This window comes from Adiantum capillus-veneris, chromosome 30 (genome assembly GCF_014529385.1).
Source record: "Adiantum capillus-veneris isolate H3 chromosome 30, ASM1452938v2, whole genome shotgun sequence".
Taxonomy (NCBI): Eukaryota; Viridiplantae; Streptophyta; class Polypodiopsida; order Polypodiales; family Pteridaceae; genus Adiantum; species Adiantum capillus-veneris.
In genome coordinates, this window is record NC_140960.1 from 77,396,821 (window position 1) to 77,413,223 (window position 16,403).

Consider the following 16,403-nt stretch of genomic DNA (forward strand, 5'->3'; position numbering starts at 1 on the left):
ATATTGCAGATTTGAAGGTGCGGAGATAAACAAAAGTTTGCTTGCTTTGAAAGAGTGCATAAGAGCGCTTGACCATGAACAAGGTCACATTCCATTTAGAGGCAGCAAGTTGACGGAGGTCTTGCGCGATTCATTTGTTGGTGACTCTCGCACTGTTATGATCTCATGCATTTCTCCAAACACTGGCTCTTGTGAGCATACGCTCAACACATTGAGATATGCGGATAGGTAATTTGCTGCCTTAGATCAGTCAAATTTACTGTCTTTTCTTATTTAAAATATTGATATACATAAAGTGTTTTAGGTGCTTGAAACCCCAGATGTCTTCCAGACCAAGTTATTTCTAAGTTGCGTAAGAGAACCTGTCTCTTTTTTTCTCAATCCATGTTTTGAGCTATTGGTCAGAACACAATCATACGTATGACCTCAGGAGGGTATTGGCTAAAGGTTGCATTGGCCAATAATGCAAGATGGGCTTGCTAATAAGGCCTGATTCGAAAGTATAATTGCAAATGACATGTGCCATACAGATGAAAAGAGAATTTGTTTGTGGCGAGCCCTTATGTAAGATTTATTCCACCAATGCTCCTAACATGCGGAGAAGTGACACTATTCTTGCTTGATAATATACATTGTCAGCCAAGGCCCTTATGCAAGAAATAAATTGACTCCACCAAATACTCCTAATATGCGTGAGAAGTGACACTATCCTTGCTCATCATCAGCCAAGGTTAAGCATCTCTCATTGGCCTTTCAAAGAAATCTTTGCAAATTGTGATAAATGAAAAATATTCTTGTTGAATGTATGGGCAGCCCAAGGCAAGCATTTCTCTAGATGGCTTTCACAGGAAATACTTCCCTTGGAAAGGGTATCTAGGATCCTAAACATAAGGGCCGAGACTCAGAAGGGGCTATGCAGCACTAGGAGGTCTTGAGAGGGGATGTGTCTCAGGTACAATTTCACGAGCCTCGCACTAAGCTGTGGTTGATGACACCTTGGTTACATCCACAACATTATACGGAGTGCAGATATGGGGCCCTAGCATAGGGTGCACGCATGATGATTGGCGATGGATGGAAAGACCTTTAGTCTCCATGATATCTAGGATGATCAAATGCAAGGCATCAATGCCACATGAGATCATTAGGGCTGCATCGACTGTAGTGGAGGCTCTCACCAAATTTGTGTCCCCCATTCATAGTCTATGGGAGCTCCTTTGCCATCGATATGCATGACTAGTTCTTGAATCCTCCCGACAATTGGCCAACAATTTGATTGATTTCCAGAAGCGGATTCCTCGGTCCAAGTGTTCATCACTTCCGGTACACCTATCAGATTGTCTTACTGGCGTAGTTGCTCAAGAGGGTGTAGTTATACCAGGCACTGGCTACGAAGATGGATTCGCCACGAGTGTAGGTGTAGGCCCTTGGTGGTACCAATTTTGGGGACATAGTGCGACTCGAATACCCACTACAGACAGGTTTCGTCTGCAATGCTCGATGGTGACTGGTCATTTAAACCAATGCCTTAGGTGCGATGCTTTTGCGCACTTGGTTCGTGACTACCGTACACAGCCTCCCCATCGGCATGAGTCCTAACAGCCCCCACCTCAAGAAGCCGTGGAGGCTTTATAGAGAGCTACTCGCCGTCATACCTTTCGGTGGTAGTAGCCTCTCACGGCACCACCTCCACCACCTCAGCAGGCCGGCTGTCCCTCAGGTTTTAGCTACTCTGCTGGACTAGCCTTTATAGGATATACCTTCTACCTCTAGACATCCATCACCGGCATCGCAAGGACCCAGACGCACTACCTCAGTTGTTGCTCCACACTTTGCGATGGAGACAGATTTTCCACCTTCGCCATTTTCACCAGTGGCTCTTCTTCTTCCACCTTCTACCATTGATGCTCCAACACTACTGCCATCTACCGCCCACCTGCACTCACCGTCCCCTCCACATGTTGCTTTTGCAGCTTCCCCTCTTTTGTGCGTCTCACCACCTTCCCATGTTCCCTGCAATTTCATGGCTAGTGCTTCACTGTTCACCAGCTTGGGAGTTCTCACGAGCTGAGTAGAGTGGTGATTGCTCAAGTCCTTTGTTGGTATATTTGTTCATTTTGTGACGTGCGTAGAAGGCACGCTCTTTCCTTGGTAGCAGGCAGAGTCCCATCCTATTCTTCTCTCTACCTATTACTGGCATAGAGACTTGGACAAAGGCCTCAACCATGGAATCTGTTATTCATGATAGTTTGCAGGCTATCCAGGCTTGGGCAAGTTCTAATGCTGTTACAAGCTTGGACAGTCCAAGCGAGAAGTCAATAGCAACACACAAACAGAAACTACAAAATCACCGAACTTTAAGAGACAGAGTAGGAGAGTCGACACGGCACAACTGTTAGGTGCAGCGGAATGAATGTTTGAACTTTGCTCAAGATGAGTGCTCCGAACTGTGCTCAAGGTTCCTTTTTGTTCTTATGGAAGGTAGACCCTTCCGTTCTTAATGAGAGAGTGCAATGATCACAAACAAGTGAATGGACACTGTGCGTGCAAATGTATGAGACTGAGAGATAGAGAGAGAAGAGAGATACAACACCAGAGACGTTGTAAAACCCTCCTCCGAAGGCCCCACTCTCTATGGCGAGAGCGGTCTACTTATGATTGCACAAATCTCTACAATGCTTGGACTTGCCGACAATGTCGACGATGATGAGGACAACGACGAGACGGGCTGAAATCTGAAAATGTCAAGGGCTGAGATCTGCAAATCTTTATCTGCTGAATTCTGATTCTATGTCGGTGACGATGTGGATGGCGACGATGTGACGACGATGCGCTGAAAACGCAGATGCTGAAATCTGCGTTTTCCGGGCTGAATCTGTAAACCTTACGGAAACTGACCGTGCGGCGAGGAACTGCTGCGGGAAGGTGAGATCTGCGAGGTTCGGGGCTTGAGCTGCGGTGTCTAAGGGCTGAAAACTGAAAACGCTGAGGTTCTTGATGTTCCGTCGCAGTAAATCTGCAAAACGCTGGGGCTGATCTGCAAATAAAAAACGCTAGGGCTGAAAAATGGTTCTGCTGTTGCCGGATGGCCTACAACTGCAAAACGCTAGGTCTCTTTTGTTGAGTCTTCTGTCGCTAGGGATCTGCAAGAGCAAAAACGCTGGCTGATCTGGTCCAAAAACGCTAGGTGGTTGCTGAGGAGCAAAAACGCTAGGGCTTGGGGTTCTGCCGAGAAGTTGCCGGTTGAGCTCGTGCTCGTGCTGTGTCTTCTGCCAATTAGTGCTAGTCTAGGTTTGCTTATATACAAACTTACTCAATTTGCCCTACCTACTCTCCAACAAAAGTCACTTAAAAATAATAAGTGAAAAATGTCAAAAATAGGGAAAATAGGTCTATATGCACTGGAAAATTCCCTTGAAGGATTTTGATGGATTCTGATGGGAATGCTTATGATCATGCTGTGTGCAACTAGAGGATATTCATCTATACTAAGTGACTGGGCATGCACGGTCTGCGAACAGACTCACAAAAGTGCCAGAACACTTGCTAATCTAGACTGACTGGATTGACGGAACCCTTGTTATGAAGTAGCTTGTCCACGGACACATAGGGCTGGATGTGTCACGTGACAACAACGAAGTTCCGTACCTAGATGCATTGGCCCCAAAGACTTGCACCTCTTTCGGTATTTCTTTATTAATTGAGTCGTCGGGTACAACACCCGAGGGTCCTCCTCTCTGAGACTCTGCGTCCAGATGCTCTCTAGAGGGAGGGCACCTAGGGTCTTGATAAACTTACAAGGGTTGCCCAAAAGCAGAGCCCCAAAAAGCTTCATATCAAAAAGCATTAACACAAAAAGTACCTGCTCAAGAAGTCTTGTGCAAATCTGCCTGCAACCAACCAACGCGATTTATGAAAATCCGTATAGCCGTGGCATGTTAGCAGTCAACTGCCACGCTAGCATGGTCAATGAGATTTACGGAAACGAACGCCCCCAGAGTTCAAGCTTTTGTATTTTAGGTTTTAGGCCTCTCGGTCGGTGCTCCGTAAGTTCGTTAAGTTGCAGGGAACTAGGATTTTTAAAAATCCCTTAATCTTTTTAGGCCACTCAGCCAATCTTTCTAGGTTCAGAACTTTATTTGTTATTTGTGTTAGTTTCCTTTGTCTACTCGGCCATTCTCTTCCAGTTGGGCATGCCACATCATCACTTTGTGACATTCTCCCCTCTTCAAAGAATTGTAATCGCCCTCGATTACGCATGCAAAAATAGACAAAGGACAGAAACTCTCTTTATTAGACACCGACTCTATGTACTTATGCACCAGACTCCAATCCAACACTTCTACAAAGACATCAATCACTGATCAATCACTTTTCTGTCGAGGGTCTCTGATACAAATCGTGATCATTGTAACCATTTAGCAATCACATCCAGACCGTGATGATCGTTTCACGAATGCTTTGATCTACTAAATCTTGTTACTGTCATATCCATATCTTTTCTTTTCATATCTTTATCAAGCAAACCATGCCCATGACCATCCCCACAAGACAGTTCAACCACAAAGCATGCAATTACACACTTAGTTCACATTGAATGTCGTGTTTTAGTCATTCAATCTAGCCATCTCATTCCGTTCAGAACTCTTGATGCACCTAGATCATTGTGTAGCCATCTCATCCTTCCGGAACTCTTTGATGGACTTACACCTACATCCAGTTAGCTCATTCAAATAAACATCTTGATGCACTAGAATCCTCATTCAATTCTCATTCACTCAGCCATCACACCATATCTCGCTAACCTGTAATAGATGTCTAGGTTCAAATCATTGATTAGACAAAATGCTGCAGACATTTCATCTTTCTGTACATGTCTCTAACAATATACACATGAAAGAGCACATGTTTTCAATTCAATTAAGGAAATTCCGCAAAATATAGTCTGCCTGTCAATACCCCTAGAATCTCAAAGAGAAATTAGTGACTTTATTCAATCTAGGCAATCTGTGAAAAGGGGTGGAGTGGCTCCTAGTTCGCGCCGCACCGCACCGCACCAGATTCAACCTGCTGATTCATCGGTAACTTTTGGCATAGACATTGCTCTAGCTAGCACGGTTTACGAAAATCTGTACAACTGTGCCACGTCAGCAATCATCGCAAATCATGGGATTCTGTACAACTGTCACGTCAGCATGGTCAGCACAATTTATGAAATCTGCCCCCAGAGTTCAAGCTTTTGTGTTTTAGGTTTTAGGCCCCTCGGTAGGATTTAAAAAAATCCCTTAATCTTTTTAGGCCACTCTACCAATCTTTCTAGGTTCATAACTTTATCGGGTCTTTGGGGTAGTTTCCCTTGTCCACTCGGGCATTTCTCTTCCAGTTGGGCACACCACGCCATAATTTCTGACAGATGCATTCTGTCATGCATTGCCATTGACAAGCTTGCATAGAGTATAAGTGCAATTCAATGGCTACACTCAGAGGATAGTTACTGTTTGCCAATGGCACTATTTGTAGAGCATACATCACGGATACCTCACACCATGGGAGTATGGTCAGAGTCTACGATTGTTGGCACACTGCGATGCTCTCCAGACTACTACGGTTCTTGGTATACAGTTGCTCGTTCTTTTTTTCTAGGATAGCTCCTTTGACCACTACCGTATGACGAGGATGCTCTACCTTGAGCACTTGTTCCACGGCCTTGGTAAGGGGTCAAGAGGGCTCGCGTTGATTTCTAAAGTTTGTAGTAGCTGCTACGGTTGATGTATGCCTTTGAGGCTTCAGGTACATTGGCTCTTGTGTAGCATTTCATGGTGGGACAATTGTGATTTGGCTTGCTACAATGCTATCTGATCATGCTCTAATTTCTTTGCATTTAAGATTTTAGACTCGCTCTACGCCTAGGCGAGGATCATGCATCCCTTACTCGGTGTTGCATGACCCTCTTTTGTCTCGGACGATTCTGGATGTTTAATAGCTCATTATTTCTATATATGAAGCGACTCATTTGGCTGCATGCATTACTGCCTTTTCTCAAGTGGTAGATAGGCGGTTGGGATGCGTTGACAGTGTTGGTTGCCAGACATGTTGAGGCAAATGTGTTCTACCTTTGGCATACCATTTGTTAGTTCCTCATCCGGATCCATTTTGCACACATGACATGACACAAGCCATACTCACGCATAAATGAGCGTAGAGAGCAGATATCAGACTCACCTCCTAGCCAAAGAGCCAATAAGGGCTCACATCCGAGCCTCGGAGCTTGCAGTCGACTGGCTAGCCTCTACCACAAGGGCCGGTGTCCCATACGATCAAGCTCACACCAAATGGTGTGCGGGTAGAGCTGCCGAAGGCCTAGAGTCCAAGTGTGGTGATCACACAAGGTGGCTCACAAATGAGCCCAAGGTCCCATTTATAGGATTCCTTAACCACCGTAACCATAGGCCCATGTTCACACTTGGCCGGACATAGCTCAAGCACCCATCCTGATGTCTGGGGACGTAACGCTTTCCCCCTTATTTTGAATTGCTTTCCTCAACAAGATCCTTGGTTATAAAACTGGGGAGATGACTCTTTAACGATTTTACATAGCTGAAGCACCCATCTTGATGCCCGGGGACGTAACACTTTTCCCCCTTATTTTGAATTGCTATCCTCAACAAGATCCTCGGTTAAAAAACCGGGGAGATGACTCTTCAACGATCTTATTGATTCCCAGGTAGCACTCGACTTGGGTCGATGCTTCCTCTTGATCAAATACGCGGGGTAAGAAGCCTTTTGAGACCGCATGACCCTTCGATCAAGACCAATTCGGGTTCAAGTGGAATGTAACCAGTGGTATCCTCCAAATTCGAGACTGTCTCCAGAGGAAGAACTTGTGCGTCCTATCCCAACCGCTCCTTCAAGTGGTAGACGTGGAACATGGGATGGATAGTAATGTCGGAGGGTAGATACAGTTTGTAGGAGACATCACTAATCTTCGTGATAATTTGGAACGGCCCACAATATCGTGAAGATAATTTGGGCATTGATCAGTACGGATCGTTTCAAAATCCTTTGGTACCTTTAGGTACGCCCATTTCCCCTCTTGGAGGTCACAAGGTTGCCAATGGTGGTTAGCATAAAGGTAGCTCTATCGTGGCCGGTCTTTTTGTTGTCGATCACAAGCATTTCCTGAATGTCGCCCAGGAAATCAGCTACGGATTGCATTTGAACCCCCTTGATTCGAGTGGCGATCGATGGTTGTGGCCCATAATCGTACATAAGCTATAACCTGTAGCCGAGTGCTTAGTACTATTATAAGGAAATTGCAAGCTGTGGAAGATAACGTTTTGAATCAGATTGACGGCGGGAGATATTTGCTCGTAGCATATCCTCCATGGTTTGATAAGTGCGTTCGGTTTGTTCATCGGCGGTTGATGATCCGAGGACGACATAGCCAAGTGGGTCTCCAATTTTGAAAAACCATTTGTTAGAAATCGCTAGTAATTTTGGGATCCCGAGCATGGACAATTTCCTGGGGAAAACGATAGAACTTATGTAAGTGCTCCACAAAGAGGGGAGCTAACTCATGGCTCTTTACGATGGGGGAATTGGAATAAAACTGGCAATTTTGTGAGTCGGTCAAACAACCTAGATGGCATTATGACCACGATTGGTCCAAGGCCCAACACGCTTTTGATGTTCAGCTTGATTTAGCTGATATTGCAAACAGTTCTGCACATACCTTTCAACAAAGGCTTTTATGTGCGGCCAATGGAAGTACCGGCTTACCAAGGCCAAAGTATGGTGTATACCATGGTGTCTAGAGTTGACTGCCTATTAGAGTGGTAGGCTGTTTCTAGAGGAGATCATGTGTTGACCCCGTTTTCACTAGTGAGGAGCATAGTTACCCGGAATGGGAAATCGGAACGGGGAACGGCAACATGCATGAAATGTCATTCCTTGTTTCGGATACTCACATCTGATACATGGAACGGGGATCCGGAACGGGAAATTAGGATGGGAACGGGGAACAGAGACTTGAAAACGGCCATTCCCTGTAACTATGGTGAGGAGGCACTACGTTGGAGATTGTGGATTTGGTTGGGAAAGTTCCTTGTCCAGCTAGACTCGGATCTTGGTGAGTGGCAGTGGCCTTCATCGTGTGATGATGGAGTCCCTCTATCCATTTTTGAGTACACTATATCCCTTGGGAGGAGGCTTCTCTTGCATGCTCGACACCCCACCGTCCACACCATTCAGAGGTAAGGCAGGATCAATGCATCCTCCTAGCTTTCCAACAATTGTTGTTGTTATGCATCTGGACCCTCAGGATCAGATGCAGGATATGTTTTTTCATGTGGATGATAACACACATAGGATTGCGTGTTGGCACTTGGGCTGCAGTCATTGGTCATGATACGACTTCAGAGATGTACTCTAGAGCCCTTGAGGCACTATATTTGGGTTTGTTCCTTTGCACAGCCAGTGTAGTTTGTTGTTTGTTGATTAGAGTGGCATCCATGATGGGTTCATGACGTGGGACAGTTGCATGGCTTTTGCAATTTCTAGGGTCACACACCTTTTTTTCGTGATGTGGGGAGCAGTTGCATGGCTTTTGCAGTTTCTGGGGTCACACGCCTTTTTTTAGGGCCTGTCGAAAGATCCGGTCCTCATGCTTACTCCCTTAAGATATAGACCGGGCTTTCTACGGATGATCCCGATACAGGTCACCTATTGGATTTCTGCCAGCGAGAGTTTTTTACCGACGATATGCAGCATCGCCCTTTGGACCATGTGGAAGGCTCGATGTGCTCACTTTTTGGGCTCATAGTCCTCCCCTACATCGACCATTTTGATAGTCATTTGGACTGAGATGCTGCATACTTTCTGCAGTCGATGGGATTTTTCAGCTGGCTTCTCCAGGCAGCAGAGCAGCTTCGATGCGTCTTTCTTCAAACATGGCCGAGATCGTCAGTTCACATGACGTGGCATTATGCACCCCCCCCCCCCCCCAAATGGTTCATTTTACACTCAGTGTACATGGAATGAGCTGGAATCTTTCAGATAGCTATTCTTGGTTGGTAGGTAGAGTTAGTTCAGATCAGCATGAGACTTCTGATCAGATGACACTGGAAATGTGGAACTGGAAATGACAATGAACACCGGAACTGTAAAAGAGAATGAATATTGGAACTGAGAATTGAAACTGGAATAGTATGTTCAGATCAATAGACAACCACAATGATGAGTCAAGTATGCTCGGTGTGTGATTAAGATTACAAGAATGTAACAGCTCCAAGATACAAGATACACGGATTAGGATCCAGGAATAGTCGTCCCCAAAATGAATTAGTGAGTCCTATTTATAGCTTTCCAACTGGGCTTTTGACAGACTGTGTACTGTACCAGTTACTTTGGTAACTATCTCTAGAAATTAGCAAGTTCCCCTTTTCTTGAATTTTGGCGTATACCAAAATTTCTTAGCAACCATGAGTCAGTCATCCATTATCCGTCTAGTGGACCCGCTTCTTCTTATATGGAGCCTTCTTCTTTGGGGTCCGGTACAAGACTCTAGGGGACTCTGGCACGCTAGGACCAACATTCTCTTTTTGAATGAGCCGATATAATGCCTCTTGTTCTAGCTGATCCTTCCCGACTGTCTTCATTTGAAACTCATACGGAGTGAGTGCATTCCAGGTCTTCGTATCAGGGTCGTACAAGGTCCTTTTGCCTCTGGTTAGGCGAGTTGTGGCCAGCTTATGGCAGTATGAAGCAGTGTGTATCCATCCTTGAGGCAAAGGCTGGTTGCACTTGATTCGAGCTTTGAAGAGTATTTCAGCCATTTCTGTAAACTGGGGTTCAGAGGATGCCTTGTTAACCAACTCCTTTTCAGGTATCTTGGACGCCTCTACTGTGAGTTGCAGTAGTTGGTTGATAATCTTGATCTGCCTGCGAATTTGCACTCTCCACTGGCCCATCTTCAACTTGAGATTGTGAAGGGCTCTAATCAGATCGTTAGTCTGGTCCATCTTGAGAGCTTCATCCAATACTTGGTTCCAGGCTGTCCACTCAGTTGTTGCTCCTTCATACCAATCTTTGAGTTTATCTACTATCTTAATGTAGCTTTGTTGGTTAGCTTGTTCTGGGTAGGTTGGATACAAAGCTGGAAAGAACCGTGGTAGCTCATGTTCCTTAGCAGGGAGGGCATATATCAACGCAGGAGAATCTGGGACAAATTCTATAAAGTTCATCACCACCTGGTTCTCTTGTTGCATCATTTTGCGAGTTATTCGTACTATGTGGTAGAGGCTCTTGAGATTCCTCTTTTGTTCACTCAGGCGCATTCTGGTCCGTGGCCCTTTGCTAGTAGTGGCATTCTTTTCCAGAAGTAGCTGAATCTTATGATCCAAGATTTTTTTGGCGCTCTGAAGCTGCATCAACGCTTCTTTGATCTGCTCTCTGATATCCTTCATGCACTTATATGTTGGTCTGTTTCCTAATAGCATCTCCAACTCTAAGCCAAAGATTTTCAAGTTTACTGTGGAGGGATTCTGTAGATGAGGATTAACCATAAGATCTTTTTTTTGTAATGAACCATTTAGGGACTCTTTCCACCACTTGAATGCAGCTAGGATGTGGTGGCAGCTGACAGAGTTGCAGATTGTGATAGTTGAGTGATTTTGAGTTGTTGACCATACGTCTGGCGAAAGCGCTCCAGATCAGAATAGGCTGTTTCATTGTGAAGGAACTCTTGAATTTGAATTACTTTGTGTCTTCACATTGTCTTGCTCAATGCTAACAGTTCAGTGGAGCAACCTTGTTCAGAATCAGAGTCCGAGCTTGACTCCACTTGAAGACTCTTACCTCTATTCTGATTTCCTGATGCATGTATAACAATGGCGTGCTGTGTAGCCAACTTCTGGGAATCTGAAGTACCTTGTGTCTGGGATTGCTCCTGATGTTGACCCTGGCCAGACTGACTCTGATTCTGTTGTTGAGTGTGGTGATCAGGCTGGTCAGTGTGGTTGGTGGAACCAGTGTCCTGAGTAGACTGGTTTCCCCCAGTTGCTGTATTAGGAGGTGGCTTATCATCATTGTCATCGTCATGATCAGCTCCTGGATACTCCCCTTGGTCTTGGTCCTCTTGATCTTCTTCGTCATCCTTAGCGTCGTGATTCTTGATATATTCAACTAGGAGCTGGTTGACCAATGCTCATGTATACTGCTCAGACTTCTCCTCTAAGTCGGACTTCATGGACTCAAGCAAGTTTTGCAGATCTTCCATGTTCAATGTTAGGTTGCCCTCAGGATCGGCGATATCCACCAGAGACTGATAGATATATTTTTTAGTGATTGCTTGCCTGAGGGTGTGATGGTTTGCCATTAATGACTTCAGAGCGAATTTCTTCTCCTCTAGCCTACCTTGAATCTCCTCTTTCTCTTCTTCAGCACATCGTTTTTTATTAGATAACCTTTGGTTTGCATTCTTGAGTGTTTCTATATCTTGTTGTTGAGAAGCCATGATTTTGGCATTGTTGTTGTGCTCAATGGCTATCTTCAACATCCTAGATCTGAGTTCAACCATCTCACGCTTAGCCTTCTCCAGCTCAGTTTGTCTCTTGGAGTTCTGTACTGCTGAGCCAGGAATCTTTTGTTGGGCTTCAACAAGCTGCCCCATGGCATTGACTACTGTTCCACCCAGAGATCATGGTGGCAACACAACTATCGGTTATGGCATCTAGGTCTGTCTATGAAGTTTCATAAGCAAAGAAAGGAGTGGGGTAAGGCATAAGTGCCTTATCTGCTTGTTATACTACTATCCTTCCACGTAGCGGCTTCTTCTGAAGGCGTTGGAGGCAATCCAATTGCTTTTGCTTAAGTGGGGGTGCTGGCAAGGCTAATTGGGACCGAGACGCATCTTTCTCCCTATTGTCCACTGGTGGGGCCTGATGTGTTTCAGCGGTTGGTTTGTTTTTTTCCCCCAGAAAAAGAACCCTCCATTAGTTAATAAAGCTGCCCATAGGGCTACAAACCATCTCTACAAGAGAGGGTGACATCAAAGACATGGGGAGACTCTCCCAGTGAGAACATATGTACAATGAGGCTACATCACAAAATGGGAGGAGGGAAGAGCCACACAAGTGGTCTGTAGTGCCATCTGGGCACATTCTTGGCCAAGGTAAAGAAGGGCCCTGGGCACCAGAGACGCAAGAAAACCGCTCTGCACTCCCGCATGCGATCGGAGGTGCCCTAAAGACTCTCAAAATGACCCTTGAGAGTATGGATCAACTCCAGCCAAAAGTCACGAACTGTCTCTGTTGTTGGGACAGGGTGAGCCTCGAAGATGCGGAAGCAACGGCCCCGCCAAATGAACTAGAGTGTCAGGCCAGACACGAGCTCCCAACACACCTCTCTCTCGCTGCACCTCTCCTGGGGGGTAAATGCTGTAGCCGCCTGAAGTGTGGGTCGACCCCCTTGGATCACTATCATCTTGCTGGTGGAAGATAGTTCAATCTGGAGCGCAGGGCTCGCGAGGGTTGACCAGGCAGCAGCACCTCACCCCAAGTGTACTGTCGCCCGGTGGAAAGAGCTGGCATCAGTCGAAGAACCTGAAGCCAAACATGCTGTGCCATGGGGCAGTCTCAGAGACAGTGACGTTGGCTCTCCAAAGGATGGTCACAAGTTGCACATGCTGTCCAAAGGCCGCTATGTACTGGCTAGCTCCCCACTACTGTAGTTGTGTGTGTAACTAGCCACTGGAACGAAGTGACTCGCCTCGGCTGTCTGGAGTCCCACAACTGCGTCCAAAAGCCTGAGAAGAACTCAGCTGTGAGACCCTCCTCCTGCCAATGAAGTGCTGCAGTAGGACGAGTCTCTCTTCGTGCTGCTAGTATGTGATGCCCCTGTCAAACAGTGTACTGAAAGAAAGGGATCCCAGGGTGGTCGTCTGAAGAGAAAGGGTCTCTCCAAAACCACTCTCTAGAGTCCCACTGCACTCGTGCCAGAGGGCAGCTCTCCCAAGCCCAAAGCCTCTTGTGGCCTGTCTTAAGATCTGCTGGGTGAGGATCTATGACACAAGTCCTCCCACAGATGCCCACTACTCGTATCCTTTGAAAACAACACTCTGCAAAGGGATCCCAGGGTGGTCGTCTGAAGAGAAAGTCTCTCCAAAACCACTCTCTAGGGTCCCACTGCACTCGTGCCAGAGGGCAGCTCTCCCAAGCCCAAAGCCTCTTGTGGCTTGTCTTAAGATCTGCTGGGTGAGGATCTATGACACAAGTCCTCCCACAAATGCCGACTACTGGTATCCTCTGAAAACAACACTCTGCAACCTAAGGAGCCTCTACTGAGACTCTGTGTAGTCGACCCTCGCACTGGATCTCGAAGAACATGGAGGGTACAAACTCTGAGCAAGAAAAGTTGGGGGTCAAACCATCCTCCCCTGGACAACTACCATGGGGAAGTGCTTTGAGGGCCTATGGAGCTCCTCTAGCTGGAGAGGAAGCTCAAGTCCCTGTCGCATCTCCTCGGTAACAAGGCAAGCCATCTGTGCCCAAACGTGCTCCCTGCATGCTTCCTAGCTCTCTGATCGATGCTCAGCTGACAATAGATCGTGGTAGAAGTCAGTAGCAATCGCAAGCATATCCTCAGGCTCTGAAGCAATTGATCCGTCACGTCTCCTCAACTGACTAACACTGGTGTGCGCATGACGTGACCCCACTGTCTCAAAAAACTCTCCAGTAACTCTTGTGCCTAAACTTGCTCCCTGCATGGTTCCTGGCTCTCTGATCGATGCTCAACTGACAACAGATCGCGCTAGAAGTCAGTAGCAATCGCATGCATATCCTCGGGCTCTGAAGCAACTCATTTGTCACGTCTTCTCAACAGACTAACACTAGTGTGTGCATGACGTGACCCCACTGTCTCAAAAAACTCCACAGTAACTCGGTCACCCACCTGGGTCCACTGAGATGCCTGTAGATGGAAGGTAAACTCATGGCGCCGCTCCTCAATGCTAGTCAACTCCTGCCGAGCCTGCTGCATCTGCTCCTCCAATCATGGGCTGTCTGGATGCTGCTCCTGCATCCTCTGTAAGGAAGCAAAGCCTGTCGAGAAGCTTCTCATCCCCCTGGTTGCAGCCAAACGAGCTATAGACTCCTGAAGGAAGAAGTGACTAAGTTGTTCCAGTCCAGAGGCCACTCTACCAGCAGGGGTGTCCTCCGTGCCCAGACTCTCCGCCCAAAGTGCCTAACTCGCTTTCTAAGATTTTGTCTGTCATTGTGAGAATCAGTGCGCATTGTCAGCAAAAGTAGTCCTGCAAGGATGTAAACAAATCCCCCAATGTCACAAATGTGGTCATTGGCGTAGAAGTGATCGATCCTAGATAGATTCACTCCTCCTACTCTGCGATCAGAGCTGAGAAAGACAAGCTGTCTGGGGTCCTCACAAAGCTTGAGTGCTGCCAAACATCAGAAACCCTCATAGTCATACATAGCTACTTCCAAGCTGCCAGCTCAGCCCCGTGCACCGTAGCATGGCCACCTCCAATCCTGTCACAGGGGTCCTCCAACATGTTGAAGTCCCCCCCAACACACCACTGCTCTGCATGCGGCAGAGACTCAACAACATGAGACCAAAACTCTGCTTGTGGAGTCGTGCGCTTGCCACATTGGGCGCATATATGTTCAAGAAACCCATGAGACAACTTTGAACCTGCATAGTATAATCCACTGAGCTCTGCCTGACACAATAATACCTCTGCCCACAATGGCTTGCTACTAAGAATCTGCAATAGTCCTTGTAGCAAAAGCACTACCAAGAGAACGCCTCGTTGTAGACGTGTGTCCAGTCCCTTGCGTCTAAAGGTGGAGTGTGGGAGGGGTCGGGAGATGAGGCTCAAGGTCTCACCGGGGAGAGAGGAGTGGGAGGTCGGGGTTAAGGTGGAGGAGGGGGAGGGGGCGAAGGAGGTGGAGCGGCGGCCTCTGAGGGAGGAGGGGGAGGCGGAGGCGGAGGAGCTGAAGTGGATGGAGCCTCCTCAGGGGGGTCCTGCCGAAGGGGGTCAAAACAGTTCCCTGTCGAACCGCAATGTTGCTGAGCTACAGGAGGTCGGTTACCAGCCCGAGCATGTGGTGAGCCCGTCCCTTCCGACGGCGGCCGGGCGACCGATGTCAATCGTCAACTGTTTGACTGCTGGCCTTTGTCGAGGTACCAGCCTGCGTATCCTGAGTTTTGGCTGCTGGGCTTGCTCAGCCTTGGGAGGGTGCGCATGTGCTGTGGGTCGAGATCTCTTGCGAGGACAGTCGTTTGCTAAATGGCCCATCTGTCTGCAAATGAAGCACTGATTCGGGAGACCCGAATACTCCACACTCTATTTGATCCAACCCCCACTCACAGGAGGTAGCAGTATCACCTTCGGGAGTGAGTGTGCATCTCAAACAAGAACCCGCATGGTAGGCAAACCTATGGCCTTCGCCACAACTGAAGCTGCAGTGCGCGGTGACTCGAGAACCGTGCCAAACATGGAACCAATCCTGGGAAGTAAAGGGAGATACTCTCCTCAAGCCTAGGAAGAAGACCGAGATAAGCAAGTCGGCCTCCTTCTCTAGCACATGTGTAGAAGGGTCAAAACCATGATGCCATCGTCTGAAGTACTCGGATATCGAGCGGGCTCATCGATATCACCTTGGCCGTCATCTCTGGAGACTCAAACTCTATCTGGTAGTACCCTCTCCCGAGGATCTGAACATCGGTGATCTTGCCCACATCAAAGAGGAGACGGGCCTGAAGCAAATCCCGAACCTCGCCTCGACTGGGTCGTACCAATGATCTTGCAAATGACCGAGGTGGCTTGCAAGCGTTTACACCTTGGTTATCAAGCTCGCTTGCTTTTCTGGCGAAAGAGCAAGTCGAAGGGTTGGCTCCGTGGCGTCGGGCGAGGGGGCTTCTGTGGAGTCCCTCTGAGGTGGAGCAAAGGCCGCCATTCTGTGTCTGCTGCTTGAAAGAGAAGGGCGTTGGGATCGAGGCGATTACCAATAGTCTGAAAAAACAGCCCACAGGCAATAGGAGGAGCGTGACTGGAAGTGGAGTGAGACGGGGGGATTTGGGGAGGAAGGGGGGAGCACGTGGAGCGGTGGCTGGGCGGCAGACAGGACTGCCAATGGGGAGCGGGCAACGGTGCAGGGAGGAATTGGCGGGTTGGGGGGGGGGGGGGGGGGGGCAAAGCAGCAGGGAGCCTATTGTGTTCGTTCCTGTATCTTTTTCTTCATTGTTTCAGCGGTTTGTTGTTTAGTGTTTGGTGGGGTTTGGGCCAAATTGATAGGCTTATCTGCAGATGCCCCCTGTCCTTCAGTCTGTTCGTCTGGTTTAGCTGGTACAATCTATTTGAGTTTCAGTTTGGTAAGCAAAGTGGTTAT

The 16,403-nt window shown here is 47.5% G+C and overlaps 1 protein-coding gene across 4 annotated transcripts in view; it reads left to right on the forward strand.

The window, feature by feature from the left end:
- The window catches only part of LOC147418248 (kinesin-like protein KIN-13A), a 151,305-nt gene that overhangs the window by 52,705 nt on the left and 82,197 nt on the right, over nt 1–16,403 (forward strand). For all 4 annotated transcript variants that reach the window (XM_086507545.1, XM_086507544.1, XM_086507543.1 and 1 more), the window contains exon 9: nt 10–228. In XM_086507545.1, coding sequence (XP_086363671.1) covers nt 10–228 — 219 coding nt within the window. The remainder of the gene's footprint in view (nt 1–9; nt 229–16,403) is intronic.